At 32.1% G+C, this 15902-nt stretch overlaps 2 protein-coding genes across 2 annotated transcripts in view; one reads left to right on the top strand and one right to left on the bottom strand.

The window, feature by feature from the left end:
* LOC134712011 (cytoplasmic dynein 1 heavy chain 1-like) overlaps positions 1 to 7874 on the top strand; it is a 77988-nt gene extending 70114 nt beyond the window's left edge. The window contains exons 85-90 of the mRNA XM_063573092.1: positions 2461 to 2653; positions 3925 to 4067; positions 4508 to 4618; positions 4993 to 5047; positions 6827 to 6923; positions 7698 to 7874. Of these exons, the coding sequence (XP_063429162.1) occupies positions 2461 to 2653; positions 3925 to 4067; positions 4508 to 4618; positions 4993 to 5047; positions 6827 to 6923; positions 7698 to 7869 (771 nt within the window). The 3' untranslated portion in view covers positions 7870 to 7874. The remainder of the gene's footprint in view (positions 1 to 2460; positions 2654 to 3924; positions 4068 to 4507; positions 4619 to 4992; positions 5048 to 6826; positions 6924 to 7697) is intronic.
* Positions 7875 to 12088: 4214 nt separating this feature from the next.
* Positions 12089 to 15902, bottom strand: part of LOC134710922 (uncharacterized) — a 153259-nt gene continuing 149445 nt past the window's right edge. The window contains exons 106-107 of the mRNA XM_063571338.1: positions 15400 to 15611; positions 12089 to 12359 (exon numbers count right to left, since the gene is read on the bottom strand). Coding sequence (XP_063427408.1) covers positions 12176 to 12359; positions 15400 to 15611 — 396 coding nt within the window. The 3' untranslated portion in view covers positions 12089 to 12175. The remainder of the gene's footprint in view (positions 12360 to 15399; positions 15612 to 15902) is intronic.

The following is a 15902-nucleotide window of genomic DNA, read 5'->3' as shown; positions in this document are numbered from 1 at the left end:
TATAAAATGGTTCAATGTCTATTTGTCCCCTGTTTTTTATTTGATATAACATATATTGGACTTGCCAGCTGCAAAGCACCGTGTTTTCATCTGAGTTGTTAATTTTGCACATCTAAAAGAATTATATAGATATTCATATAGAATAGTGTCATGAATCTGACTTCTTTGTACATGTAGAGTAAATAGTTCTAATTTGAGATGTCTTATTGATATTATCACAGCAAACTATGGATTTAGATATATTATATACACATTCCATTATAATGATCATGGATGTTCATTACATTGCAGGACACACAACTGTACATATATAATCTTAATTATCCATAACAATGTTTAATGCTGTTGAATTATATGTCATAATCTTGAGTTGGACAGCATGGTTTCAAATCTTTCAATAAACATTTTTATATAGGAACCGTTCATATCAAGCACTACTACTATTCATTTACAGAACATTCTTGCACTTGTTGTAAATCTGGAGACAAAATAGTTCCTGTCTTATCATTTCTTATACTATAAGTATTGATTTAAATCAACTTCTAGAACTCTTGTAAAGATCCAGCTATGAATGCATAATACAGTAATTATGATTATAGATTGTCAGCAATCATCAATCAGTCAGTTAAATCAAAGAAAATGGAATAAAAAAAAATGGGAAAGACAAATTATTCTTTTATCTATTGTTTTAACTACATGCATGCATTAAAAACTTATTGCTTTTAACAAATATGTACTTTACCTTAAAAGGTTTATCAAATGCTTAGAATTAAATTATTAAAACTATAAGATTTCATATATTAATAAAGGTGCATACATTGTAGTTGTAAATAAGTTACTAATTTACTAATTGAAGACTTAAATCTACTAACTTAGGGTTATGAAGAAGTGGTAAGTAACCCCCAAGCTTCCTCCAACCTCCAGGGGAAATACCAAATATTTTATGTCAATCAAATGGTTTTTCAGAGAGATGCACAACTTCAAATAAAATTTTGGGAATTTTACCAATTGCTGTAGTGAACTGTACTGAAAAAAGTTTTTGATTTTCAAGAAATCTAGCACTCTCAGAAACTATTTATAGTGATGAACCCTTTAGCACATCATTCTGACAGATACAACCATCTTTATTTTTTATGAATATTTTTAAATAGAGGTATTGGTTTATTTTTGTTTTGTAGATGGTAAAGGATTTTTTACTTATATATAACTCTTTTGTTTGTCCTGCTTATGATTTTTTATAAAAAAAAAAAGAGGGTTTATTTTTATTTATCTAATGATTTCCCTATGGCAATGTTCTGGTCAACAGACCATTGCAATGAAAAAATAGTTTCGAAACCTTTCTTTCAATGGTGTGGAAATAGAACCTTACTACTCCTAGTTCAATAATTTTACCCTAGTCTACCTTCTTTAAAATTAGTTTATGTAATCTAAACAGAACATTTTCTTCAATTGAAGAATTTCACTGGGTATGAAAATCATTATAAATAAAATTCCCATGCATTAAAGAGATGCCTTCAATTAAATTTTCATGCTCAAAAGCGACCACACATTCAATTCCTATGCTCTTAAAGTAACCACACAATCAATTCCCATGCTCAAAAGTGACCACACAATCAATTCCCATGCTCAAGAGTGACTGCACAATCAACTCCCATGCTCAAAAGTGACCACACATTCAATTCCTATGCTCAAAAGTGACCACACAATCAATTCCCATGCTCAAAAGTGACCACACATTCAATTCCTATGGTCAAAAGTGACCACACAATCAATTCCCATGCTCAAAAGTGACCACACAATCAATTCCCATGCTCAAAAGTGACGACACATTCAATTCCTATGCTCAAAAGTGACCACACAATCAATTCTCATGCTCAAAAGTGACTGCACAATCAATTCCCATGCTCAAAAGTGACCACACATTCAATTCCCATGCTCAAAAGTGACCACACAATCAATTCCTATGCTCAAAAGTGACCACACAATCAATTCTCATGCTCAAAAATGACCACACAATCAATTCCCATGCTCAAAAGTGACCACACATTCAATTCCTATGCTCAAAAGTGACCACACAATCAATTCTCATGCTCAAAATTGACCACACATTCAATTCCTATGCTCAAAAGTGACCACACATTCAATTCCCATGCTTAAAAGTGACCACACATTCAATTCCCTTCTTCAATATAGACCACAGACATATTCAAATATTAAATACCAAGACTAAGAAGAGGCTTTTTACTTATTCATTCCTGTTACGGAAAGAGAGCACTCAGATTTTAAGTCCCAGTGTCTAAATATAACCACTCAAATATTCTCACATACTTAATGTCACATACTTGATTCCCACATTTAACAAAATACCTATCATAGCTGCTCTATGACACAACTCACCAATATTCTGTTGCCATAAAACAAAGTATCTGTGATTTTTACCCAGATGTTATATTATTATAGTCTGTTGGTGCCATGAAGAGAACAGTGGAGAACATTAAAGATCCATTGTTTAGATTCTTTGAGAGAGAGGTGAACTCTGGAGCTCAGTTGTTACATGATGTACGACAAGATTTACATGATGTTATGATGGTTTGTTCTGGAGAGAAAAAACCTACCAATCATCACAGAACTATGATGGCTGATCTTGCTAAAGGTATATTATATGTTTCTTTCTCGCAATGTAATACTTTCATCTACTGTGAAAGTACACTAATTCTTAGGTATCAATTTTCGTGGTTTGAGCAATATTTACATGTTTGTGGGTTTTTAGATTTGTGGATTTTAGAAAAACAAAATGAAAAATTAAAGCTTTTAGAAACAAAGGTTACAAATAGTCTGAATTAAAGGAAAGTGCAAAGTAAACATTGACCTGTGTAAATCTTAGTAACAACACTAATTAACCCAAGCTGAGACTACCAAGATAAAGTGATCAACAGATTAAGGACCATCAAAGGTGTTAGTTAGGCCATAAATATGTCACCTAAAGAAATCAGTATCTTAAATTGTTAAATAATTCTTATCAAAATCAAGCCCAGCATGAAATTATTATTTCCCCTTTGTACGAAAACTATGAGGATACAAAATGAACACTTTATCATACTAGCATATCAATACTGGAAATCTGTCTCAAGATCAAAAGTTGTACAGTTTAGGTTAATAAAGATTAAATGGGTATACTTCTGCATGCAGTTGTAGTGCTGTGACTGCTATTAAAGTATTCTCAGATTCGAGGTTATTCAGTATATTCTCTAGATCATATCAGTAGTCAAACCTTCATGGGGATCTTTCTGTGTCTTGATTTGGACAATGGTTGTTTTATTTCGTTGGACACTTAAATTCGTGGATAAAGTCATCAACGAAAACCACGAAAATTGGTACCCCACGAATAAAAGTACTCTCACAGTAGTTTGTTGCAAAACTCACTTAGAACACAAACCTGTTTAGTTGTTCTAAAAATTGATTGCACTAATTATGTTACAAGTTATTCTTCTGAAATATATTCATTACAGCTGATTTCTTAATGCTTGCAAAGTAAAACTTTGGTTGGCTTGCATGCTTTGTTTGTATAATTGTTTATACAAGCTTTGTAAATAAGATTGACATCTTTAAACAATATATATATAGGCATAGTTTAATCTGAATATATCATATTTGAATTTAATAGGTTGTTATTCTAATGATTGTTCAATATACAAACATAGCAAGCAAGCTAACCAAAGTTCTACATAAAGTAGGAAATTAGATGTAATGATGGGGAAAAGTTGCAGATTGAGTTATTATATAAATATTTTTTTAATCACCACAAAAAACATTTCGATAAAACTCCTTGTATTATTTGTAGATCACTATTGTCAAATTGATAAAAAAGGAGTTAGAAAATTTTGTTTTACTTGCTTAATTAAATTTGCTGATTGTTTTCTATAGGTATAATCCCATCGACCTGGAGAAGATACACTGTACCACAGGGTATAACAGTCATTCAATGGATCACTGATTTCTCTACTCGTGTTAAACAGCTACAGAAAATAGTACAAACCACTTCACAAGGAGGAGCTAAAGGACTAAAGGTATTTACTGCAAAATCACATTTCTTGAATGAAATAATGGTAGTTTTACGACATTGTCATTGCATGTAAAACATTTAACTTTATCAAAGTTTACATTTTGAGGTTTGAGATGAGGTCACTTATGTTAAGTAAATGATATTTGATATGCAGTTGTATTAATATTGGCATTTATCATTTCCATGAAGATTATTTGACCCTGCACCGTCAGTCTTTGATTTTTTAATGTTTTGCATATTTTACATGTCAAAGTATTTCCATTTATTAAATTTCAATATTTACCTTTTACTTAAGCTATGATAATTACATACAGGCGAAACATTTCTCTTTGTCAACATTTTTGAATTCCAAATAAAACCTTATTTTCTCTTAAAACTTTCTATTGAATGGTTCTGTTGTCGAGTAAAAATTGGAATAAGAAATGTTTCACACATTATTTTCAGAATTTGACAGTATGGTTAGGAGGCTTGTTCATACCTGAAGCCTACATTACAGCAACAAGACAGTATGTAGCTCAGGCCAATAGCTGGTCTCTAGAAGAACTTTATTTGGATGTAAGTAGATTTATGATTCATTTAAAGATTGCTGATCTATATTGAAATGTATGGTAATATTAGTGAACATTTTTAATGTTACATATTGCTATGATGCTAAATTCAGATTCATATACACGAATCTTTTCCTATCATTCATAAAGAAGAAGGTATGGCATGATACAGAATTTAGACCTTGAATTATAAAGATTATAAAATTCTTTAATATTTTAAGAATTACTTTCATTTCCTAGGTGAGTGATTAGGATGTTATAAATTGATCATTTTAGTGCAGGAAAGTCTTTTGTGATGTAACTGTGACACCAAGGAACAGGTCAAAAATTGTTTTGAATTAAATACTTAAAATTGGCTTTAATACTTTATTTATGTTACAGGTGAAGGTTACTGATGGTAAAGACAACATAGATGCTTGTAGTTTTGGTGCATCAGGTATGTCAGACATAAAATATTTTTAAATTGTTACATTTTGTTTAACTATGAAGTTTAATAGAATAATGCTGTAGAGTTTTAATTGGTTAACAATGATATTATATGTTATTCAGGTCTCAGACAGGGTATATACTGTGACATTCCCGGCTTAGAGTTTATATCCCCTGAGCCGAAGGCGAAGGGGATATAAGCTCTAAGCCGGGAATGTCACAGTATATACCCTTTTTGAGACCTGAATTACACATATATTACGGATTACCCCTGACTCAATGTTATTTTCCAGTGCAGGTTTTTGTTCACAACACATATAAAAGTGGAAAACCCTAATATGTTCGGCATATGTGAAAGATTTTCTAATTTGCTGTGATCATAATTTTATCGTGTATGTAATAATTTATAATAACACTTTTAATATTGAATTTAAGTATTAAAAGTGTAAATTTCGTGTTTTTGTACCAAAAATGTATTATTGACTGAAGCACGTCATTATTTTCCCTCTGTGAGCCTCTGAGAAACTGATAGCTTTTGACTACGTCACATAGTAACCGGTGTTATGATGACGTTTTTGAGGTTCCAATTGGGGATAAACACGTCGTATATACCCCCGCAGTTTCCTGAATATACACTGACATCTCTGTGTTGTTATCCAATCACAAACCTCGACACATTTGTAATCCGTAATATATATATATATTGTAGTGTTGTCAACGGTTAACCGGTTAATCGGTCGAACAACCGAATACCGAATACCAAAAACGCTAACCGGTTAACCGGACATTTTTAAATTTTGATAGATTCGATATAAGTCTGTATTAAAATCATAAAAATTGTCGTCGTGGTAATTAATTTGACAGATCAATTGTCAAGTAAATTAATTACTATTGGTCATCCTAAAAAAAATGATTAGACTTCGGGGCAGGATCTTAAAGAAACATAATTAGTATACATGTTTTTTTAACAGTAACTTTAAACCAGTAATGAGATTAAATTTTACTAATTACTTCATTATTTCGTTTTTGATCTAATATTGTTTTAACCTATATCTAAATGTGCAACCTCCGTAGTGCAAGGGTTAGTTTTACTTTAAATTAAAAAAAATGTGAAAAGCAAACCAATGTGAATGTACTCAATGTAAACGTGTTAGAACGAGTAACACACTTTAAGAAAAAAGAAAACACAGTAAAGAAACGGGTCGTATGATGACCTATAGTTGTTAATTTCTGTGTAATTTTGGTCTCTAGTGGAAAATTGTCTTATTGGCAATCATACCACATCTTCTCTTTTTATAATTAATCATTTCAAATTGAAACACACCGCATTTTTTTCGGAGACAACAAGAGAAAAGGAAAGAATAATCGGTTTCAGACATATGACATATTCAATTCTACGAGATTAAGACTTTTTTTCAATCGGAAGTTGTTACAAACGCTATAGTTGATACGGTGTATTTGATTATTAAAAGTCAAACTACGCCAGGAATCCTCACGGACAAGCCCTATAATGCTAAAGGAAAAATTCAATTCTAAAATCGTATTTATGTCTAGGATGAAAGATTGTCAAATGACACTCATACCACATCTTATATCTATGTGAAGGATTCTATTGATAATGCTTTCAAACACCAACCTAAACTACCGGTTAACCGGTTAATCGGTTGAACGATTATCCGAGTAACCGGTTAGGCAAACGTGTACGATTTAACAACACTAATATATTGACACATGTTTTTACCCTAAAAGCTTCACACAAGTCTTTATACATGTTATTTGTATATTGTAGGTTTGATTTTACAAGGAGCAGTTTGTAAGAATAACAAGTTACAATTGTCGACCACTATCTCTACAGACCTACCATTGACTCTACTCAGATGGGTCAGGTTAGTATACAACTCATTCTTCAATTGTTTAAAAGTATTTAAGATATTTGTTTTGTTGACAACAGTAAAAAGAAAGCAATCGACTTGGGATGGTGCATTTAGTCCCATATTAGTCTGACATCCAATAGCATGTTTGCAATAAGAGGCTGTATGATGTCAGAACAATCTTTGATGAGGTAAAAAAACTACTTTTGTTGTCTGGATACATTGTTGAAAAATTCTGCATTTTAATTTACCTTTATGCTCACTGGCAAATCTAGTTTGTTGCAAGAAACAATTTGACACAGCCAGAATTATTTTTTTCTAAATTCCTACATATAAAATGATTCCAGGTCATTGACTTCAGGGTAAGCATGACATGTGTAATATTTTTAATTACTAGCTTTGTAAATTCATGTCATATGTCTAAATAATTATGTCTAATAGGATATGTTCAATTATAGAAATTTAAACACTATTGTTGAAAATGTGTGCAGTCCATCCATGTAAATGACTTGGACCAATCATTATATAATCTTTACCACAATCAACATAATTTTTGGATTCATGCATTGTTTATTGTAAAAATGAAAGGTCACAAATTGGTTTATTTATAATTGTCTGCGATAGAATTATATGCACAATTTACTATAACAGTATACTACTGGTGGGATAAAGGACTATCTTTCCATATCAGAAACTTGTATCAGCTGAGAAGATGGATTTTATTTTAAGTTTAATTTTCTTGAATGAAATGTTTGGGCTTAAGTAATAAATAAGATTTGTTTTTTTCAGACTTGATTTGGACAAAGAAAGAGAAGGAAAGGTAACTCTTCCAGTGTACCTGAATGCCACCAGAGCACAGCTGTTATTCACTTTAGACTTTGAAACAGAAGGGGAAGGATCTGGTAAAGGCCATAGTTTCTACGAACGTGGAGTGGCTATGATTTCTTCTGACCTTGGATAGACTTTATGGAAAACAAATAGATTTATATTCTTTAGAGCAACTTTTTATTTTATTGACTTTGAAAATATGTTTAATACTTTAATGCTATGGGTCATGGTGTAATACACAATGTACACTTATTAACAGTCATATAAATGGATGAAAATTAATCATGCTTCTAAGTTGATCATTGTTTATAAAGTAACAATAATACTGCAATATTTAAATTTGGATTTAAAACTTATACTGGTCAAGGACCACCAACCGTTAGTTAACAGTTACCATTACTTCGCCTTTTATGCTAAAACTAATTCTTTTTATAAGTATGAAATTCTGCTTTAATTATCTAACCAATATCTTAACTTTGTTGATAAAACATTTTATTCTGTTTGATCAGGACAGGGAAATGCAAAGTCTTATTTTTTTAACACATTTTACAAAGATGTGTGGGGGTACATGGCGTCATTGCTTTATGACGTCTTTGAATTTGAAAAACTAATTGTTTTCAAATACAGTAATTTCTAAGCATGTCTTAGAATCAAAATTTCTTTCAACAAAAAATGAAAAGATTTCATAATTAAGACCTGTGCTTTTGTTTTATGCTGAGTAACTTGTTGATTTCAAATGTCCATGAGAATGGGAGAAGAGCTTCTGAATTAACAGGCGCATGTTTGGTTGACTGGACAAACCTTTTCCTCTTCTTGCCACACAATATTTAAATTTGACCTAAATCATACCCAGGAGTTAACTGGTACTGACAACTATTGAAATGTTACTGTAAAACATGTAGCCATTATATTTTAGATTCAAGACAGTTCTAATTATATATCTGATTATTGTACACCTTGTTAACCAGATATATTGTATTTCCTTTGCCTTTAGTACATGCTTAATATTAATAAACCTGAAGAAACAAATATTTTGTGTTAAGAAATATTTTGTGACCCTCATCTATCCTGAAATATCCTTTTATGACTCATCACTATTGATTATGTATATGCCCATCATTTATTACTAATGTTATTTCAACTGATCAGGCGGAGCTTTCAATTTAATTTGCATAAGGACAGTGTATTTGAAGGTGTGTGTGATAAGGATGATTGCAGTTATAATCAATTACTTATTTCTAATCACCTATCAGTGTCATCAAATGAATTTACAAAATTAGACTGGACACTTCATTGATGAGTTTATCCTAAAACACCTATATATAGATGGACTGGTTTATTATGAGCGAACCGGTTAAACTCCGCCCAGTCATGTGAAATAAATCGAGTAATACACATATACAATGGTGTTGCATCAATTCCTAATGAGACATGTCTTGCTGGTTTATTAGAGTAAGCATCTTCTACAATAAGAAAAAGAAGATGTGGTATGATTGCAAACGAGACAACTCTCCACAAGAGATAAAATGACACAGAAATTCAAATTAACAACGTTAGATACGGTAAAGCCTTCAAAAATGAGAACAGCCCATATTTTATAGTTAGCTATGGAAGGCCCCACAATGACAAAGAAAACTAAAAAAAAACAAGAAAACAAAGAGCCTAATTTATGTTCAAAGTAATGATAAAAAAACAAATATGCTCCATGCAAAACCACACTCAGTAAAAATGTCACAATAAAGTGTAGGACATTAATGGTTTACAGAGTATGTTGGTATCTTAAAAGATCTAAAACCCCCAAAACATGTTTCTATTGTGTTGAGAGACATGAGAAATCATGCTAAGTATTATGGCGACTTTGACTCTGATCTTATGGAGACATTGATTGATAGTTTATGTCAACTTTCAGCACTATATGCTGTATTGTGGTGTCCAGATTTTATTGATTCAGGAAACCAGTGAAGTAAATGTAGCATAAGATGGAAAAAAGTACTATGTTATCTCTATTCACTTAAAGTTTAAAAAAAATCGGATTATTGATATTAAGAATGACAGAATTTTCAGAAAGTGAAATTATTAAGTATATAATTTGTGATTGTAAGAGGTAAGTGATGTCCATCCGTCCCCATGTTCTACTGTTATACTTCATTTTTGGGAGTTGGTTTGTCTTATCTGCCTGTCTGCATCTTTTACATGAATATAAAGAGATGAAGAGTAAAATTTAATGTGATTGCAACATACTATATAAGTGTCCATTACATATGTCAAGCTCACAGTCCAAACAATATAGTCAATGATTTTAACAGAGACAATCAAAAGCTTTCCATCAAATACAAAATTATCCAGTGGACAAAGAGCAACAGCCACTAGCAATGTTTCTCTCTAGGGATTAAGCACATTGCTAGCTAAACCTCATTTGTATGACAGTCGCATAAAATTCCAATAGACATAAAAGATAAAAAATTCAAAAATAGGGGTACAGCAGTCACCATTGTGTTATAATCTTAATCACATGTGTTGTCTTATTATAACTGATTGAAAACATTAATTGTCCATTAAAGGTAAAACTTGATTGTTTTTGTGAATATGTTAATCAATTTGAAGAAGTCAGACTCTACGGAATTATTGATGACCAGGAAACAATATGCAAAGATTCTTCTTTTAAATCATAAAATGGGTGGAATTTAAAGGTTCAATTCTTTCAAGGTTTTCACATGAGAAGTAGATGAAATGAAAAGCAAGGGTAGGGGAATATAGATCATGATGTCAAAGCTCCTGACAACTCTACAGGCAAAAAATAAGGCAGTAGGTGCAAGCAATCTGTGAAACTTGAAATGAATTCCTGGTTAGCTGCTTTAATTTTACAGTGGTAGAATTTACTGAATAATAAATCTAGAAAACGATGTTACCCTACTATGGTGTTTGGGATTATATTTGCTATAATGTTGTCATTTGATAGTTTTTGTCTCACCTTAGAAAAAAATCTTAAAATGGCAAGCCATAAAATATATTCAAGTGATAAGAGCCATATAAACTTTATGAAACTCAGAACTCATTGGTGGCGTTGATCTGTTTTCTGCTCTTTTGTTTGGTTGATGCCTCTTTGACACATTCCTTATTCCCATTCTCTATAATATTCTACATTTATCAGAACGTAGAATTTTATTAACGTGTTTCGCCTGTCATTTCAAATAGGTTAGGCGAAAAAGGCAGGCTATGTTTTGAGTAACCCTTAAAATAACTCAAATCATAACAAGCATAGAATATGCATAACTTCGTGTCCTGCACAAGAATCTGTGCAAGTTTGTTAGAATTCTGCCTTGCCGTTTTCACGGAGTTCCGCACATACAAATTAAGTGACATATGCGACGCTGATGACGACGGAGGGTTATGTATCACAGACATTGTTTTTAAGACTTGCAACATATTAGAATTCCGTGAGCCATGACAAGTTATGCAGCTGAGTAAATTCAACAAAATGTGCATTCTTGTAAGTGTTGTACTTGCTCGTTTAACGACATGATTACTACTTTGAGGATCCAGATTTTTTTCATAAAGAAGGGTGCACTGACTACATAAGAGGGGACCGCCACAGTCATGCTTCAGTGATTTTCGATATCATCAACCAAATTTTTCCCACAAAAAAGGGTTCTGTGTCATTTGATCTCATTTGGAGAGTTGTCTCATTGGCAATCATACCATCTTCTCATGTTTATGTGTACAAAAGGGAGTGAAGTTGTGCAGTCTTATTTTAGTTTTTATAGCATTAAAAATGTAGGATGTAGGATTCTCATGATTAGATCGAGAGAGTTTTGAACCCTTTAAAACGGCATACACATCGAATTTACATTCCCTTCTATCCTCCTGGAAGTCAAAAAGGACAAAATCATAAATTTGAAAAATTAAAAAACACTAAAAGGCTCTTTATTGCTTAATTAGTCCCTACAAGGTTAAAAAGATTTGTCCGATATGTTTCGAGAAAACCAGTATGTTGCCAAATATTTTACTCTGCTCATCATAATCTGTTTTAATAATGCGGTTGCCTAAAGTATGCATTCTAAGCATGCAATGGATATAGTGGGTTTTCTGTTCTGGAAGAATTTTTAAATATTTGGCTTAAGCCTTTCTACTTAAACTTTAGATCACCAGAAAATCACAATTTATCGCTATAGTCATTCGGGAAATCAGTGAACGTTTCCACCATTTTTACAGTTATGGCATATCAATTCTTGACTTTCGTGTATGTATATAGTTTATTAAACAAATACTAGTATATAAAAACAACATGAATGTGGTAAAAAGGAAATATGAAAACAAATTTGTACAAAAATATATATATATAGAAAAAAAAAATCATACAATAAATCGTTTAGCTATCACAGATTAATTGTTTGATTTAGCACCCATTAGTATATTTACAACTGACGTAAACTAGTTTTTCATCGTGGACTCCAGTCCGATGCACGATTATTTCTGTAAAGATTTGTATAAGATGGAGGATCACTTATGGTTGAAATTGGCGAATGAACACTGGCTCGAATCTCACTTGGTGAAGCTGTACTTCTACTGAGAAGCGACCTGTCTGAACTCGTCGATGATGGCCTTGATCGGGGTCCACGAACGCTGTAAACAAAATAAAAAAGAAAGTTAAGTATAGAATTAAAGAATAATTCGTATAACTGTTTGCTCTTTAGGGCCAAGTGAGCTTTGTTCATTACTTGGTTATCGTCTTCCGTCGTCCTTGTCATCGTCGTCATCGTTCTCTAACTTTTGAAAAAATCTTCTCAACGGAACAACAGTCACATTGTATCGCAATAAGACAAACGTCAACATACATAGAAACGGAATATTTGATAATAACTGACATATATTCCCGACTTGGCACAGGACATTTTAAGAATAAAATGGTGAACCCAATCTGGTTCCTGGCGAGCCTAACCTCCCACATGACAATATCAAAACACCTCCAAATCGACAACACCATACAAACTTAACATAGTATACAGTATGGGTTTTGCTTAATATGGAAGGCCGTACGGTGACCTTAAGTTGCTACACCTATGCATTCGGTCTCTGGTGATCATTTGCAAGCATGCTGGTCTCATTTGCAAGCATGTCAAATCTACTTATTTGTTATATATGCAATAAAAGACTGTTTTTTATAAAACGAACAAATACAAATATTTATCTGAAAATACAATAATATTGATGAAATACACAAGTTAGGAGCCTCTGACCTTTTGTTAGTCTTGTATTATTTTAATTTTAGTTAGTTGTGCAGTGTATATAAAGTGTGGATCCTAAAATATCATTTTCACTGTATATATGCCATAAATATGTGATGCAGAATGATAAAATAAACAGACGATTTATTTTTTATTTTTGAAGAAAATAAAGAAAATTAGTTAGAATTTATATGTTTAGAAATAAATAATACTAGTAAGACAACGTAAGAGATGCAAACGGGGGTTTACCGCGCCTAACGCCACCCAGCTGTGAAATATATACCGAAATAGGTGAATATTTAGGAAATTTCACGAACAGATCGTGCAGGTGATTTAAAACTAGCTGGTTAGATGTTGTTGCAGAAAAATATTCATTTCAACACAATTATTAATCAATTTCTTCATATTGAACTAAATCCCACTATGATGCTTACTTTATGCGAGTCATGTTTACTGCCGAATAATGAAAATATACTTTCATGTTCACTGTAGAGAGATTCATTAGTATTGTATATGCGGATGCGGTGCATTTTCACTATGTATTTTAAAAAATAATAATTTTAAAGTCCTAATTTAGCCGACTTGCACAAACAATAGATATGTAGTAAGAGAAGAATTTGATAAAGTTTAACTTGCGGAGGAAAGTTTGATTTAACACTAATAAATTCAATTGATTCATTTATTTCAAATGTATTCCATTTAATTTCTAATAAATCGTAATTTATCCTTGGTTTTATTTTTCAATTTTCATTTCCATACTTCATAACTAATATGTACACCTTGATATAAATTACACATTTGGTTTTCCCGTTTGAAAGGTTTTACACTGGCGCCTTTATAACTTGCTGTTCGGTGTGAGCCAAGACTTCATGTATGATCATGTTGAAGACTGTATTTTGGCATATAACGGTCTACTTTTAGATTGTGACTCGGATGGAGAGTTGTCTTATTGTCATATATGACATCTTATAGCTATCTATGGCTCAAACCGATTGGATAAAAAACCACACTACTTTTCTATAATTTTGCATAACTTGTTACTCAGATAGTCGGTCGACCGATTTAATGGTCAACCAGTAGTTTTAGTTCATGTTTGAGAGCTTTACCTATATTACAGTTCAAATGATCGTTTTCAGAATACGACGAATTAAAAAAAATAGAGAATGGAAACGGGAAATATGTCAAAGAGACAACAATCCAACCGAAGTCCACCCATGAGTCTTAAATGACGTTGTCCTTTTGCATTATACATGCTATAAGGATTGTCTGTGAGGAATACTGGCGAAGTTTGACTTGTCCCGAGCTGATAGAGTGAGCCAAAATTTGTTCCTGTGACAAAATTCCAGTGGAACGAATATCACAGAAAGTATGTTCTGGGAGATACAAAAATGCAGACAACTTCTATATAATTTGTTCTTTCTCTATAAAACCTGGTGAACGGGTTGGCGAAATATGTTCCTTACATAGTGAAATTAGTTCCGGATTTGTGAGATTTGTTCCTTACCTGGTGAAAAAAGATCTTTTTTTTTTTTAGATTTGTTCCTCACCTGGTAAAATAAGTTCTTTATCGGTGAAATATGTTCCACTGGTTAAACAAGTTATCTTATATACTGAGCATTTATCATCAGTCAGTTTTACGTTATCATTCAAGTGCATTATAAAAATAAGTATTATATTAATTAAGGAAAAACGTACTTTTACGAATACAATATGACATTTTAAGAAGCGTTTTGTTGCAAGTTTGAACAGCTATATATTTAACGAAGAATGAATGAGGAGTTTGTATTTCAATTTGAAAATATCATAAATACTAAATTTAAAAGTCATCAATTAAGTTTTTTTCATTTTTTGCAAGTCCATTTATCACATAAATCTACATTAAAAATTCCTCGCATCTTCGAAAATTCTACATCAGAAAATGCACTGATAGTGATAAGTCATCGCATTTATAGTTAAAATGAATCGCTTTCAATAATCGATATGCTATATTATGACACTTATTTGAACTTTAATGATGTTTTTGTACATTAAAAAGACATATCACAATGAAAATATGTTGAAACTTTCCTTCAAATCATATATTTTGGTATTTTCGAAACGTAAACAAAACCAGTTTTCCCGTGATCCTTTATTCTACAATAGACATACTCTCGCATATGATAGTGAAAATGAACTAGCTTGATTCGCACTTAATATACACTGCTTATGTACAATTTGGAAACTACTATGGCGTTCTTTATCACTGAACTAGTATATATTTGTTTAGGGAGCAGTTGAAGGACGCCTCCGGGTGCGGAAATTCTCGTTACATTGGAGACCTGTTTGTGACCTTCTGCTGTTGTTTTTTCTATAGTCGGGTTGTTGTCTCTTTGACACATTCCCTATTTCCATTCTCAATTTTAATATGACCAACAAGTTTGGTTTAAAATATAACATACCCGTCACTTCTATTAAAACATCTTGGTCTGATAAGTTTATGCCAGAGAACACACATAAGTAAACCTGTAGCTATTCCTATAGGTATTCCAACAACACCAGCTATTAAATCATCTGCTGAAAACCCTTCTGCCTTGGGTTGTGGGAATGGTAACTTTACACGACGGCCATTCAGTAAACACATACAGTGATTGTCATCATCAACACCACAACTCTGTTAAAAATAGATACAAAAATAATAGTTTATCAAGAACACATTTGAAAATATGGACAGGGAATTTTAAAAAAGTCAGTGCCGAGAATGTCTTTTGATCGGACGTGGGTACGTATTTATCCATCCCACAAAGCCAAAACGTTCTCCCATTTACGGAAGGGGTTTTACTAGCGAACGGTAAAAGTCTAGGAATTACTAGTACCATATTTTTTATACCGCAGTCGACACTTGGGGTGCTTTAAAATGGAGATGAAATGATCTTAAATATAGAAATCAATTTTGAAATGTTGA

Source organism: Mytilus trossulus, chromosome 3 (assembly GCF_036588685.1).
Source record: "Mytilus trossulus isolate FHL-02 chromosome 3, PNRI_Mtr1.1.1.hap1, whole genome shotgun sequence".
NCBI classification, from domain to species: domain Eukaryota; kingdom Metazoa; phylum Mollusca; class Bivalvia; order Mytilida; family Mytilidae; genus Mytilus; species Mytilus trossulus.
Note: the sequence above shows the minus strand (reverse complement) of the source record. Positions and strands in the feature narration are given on the sequence as shown.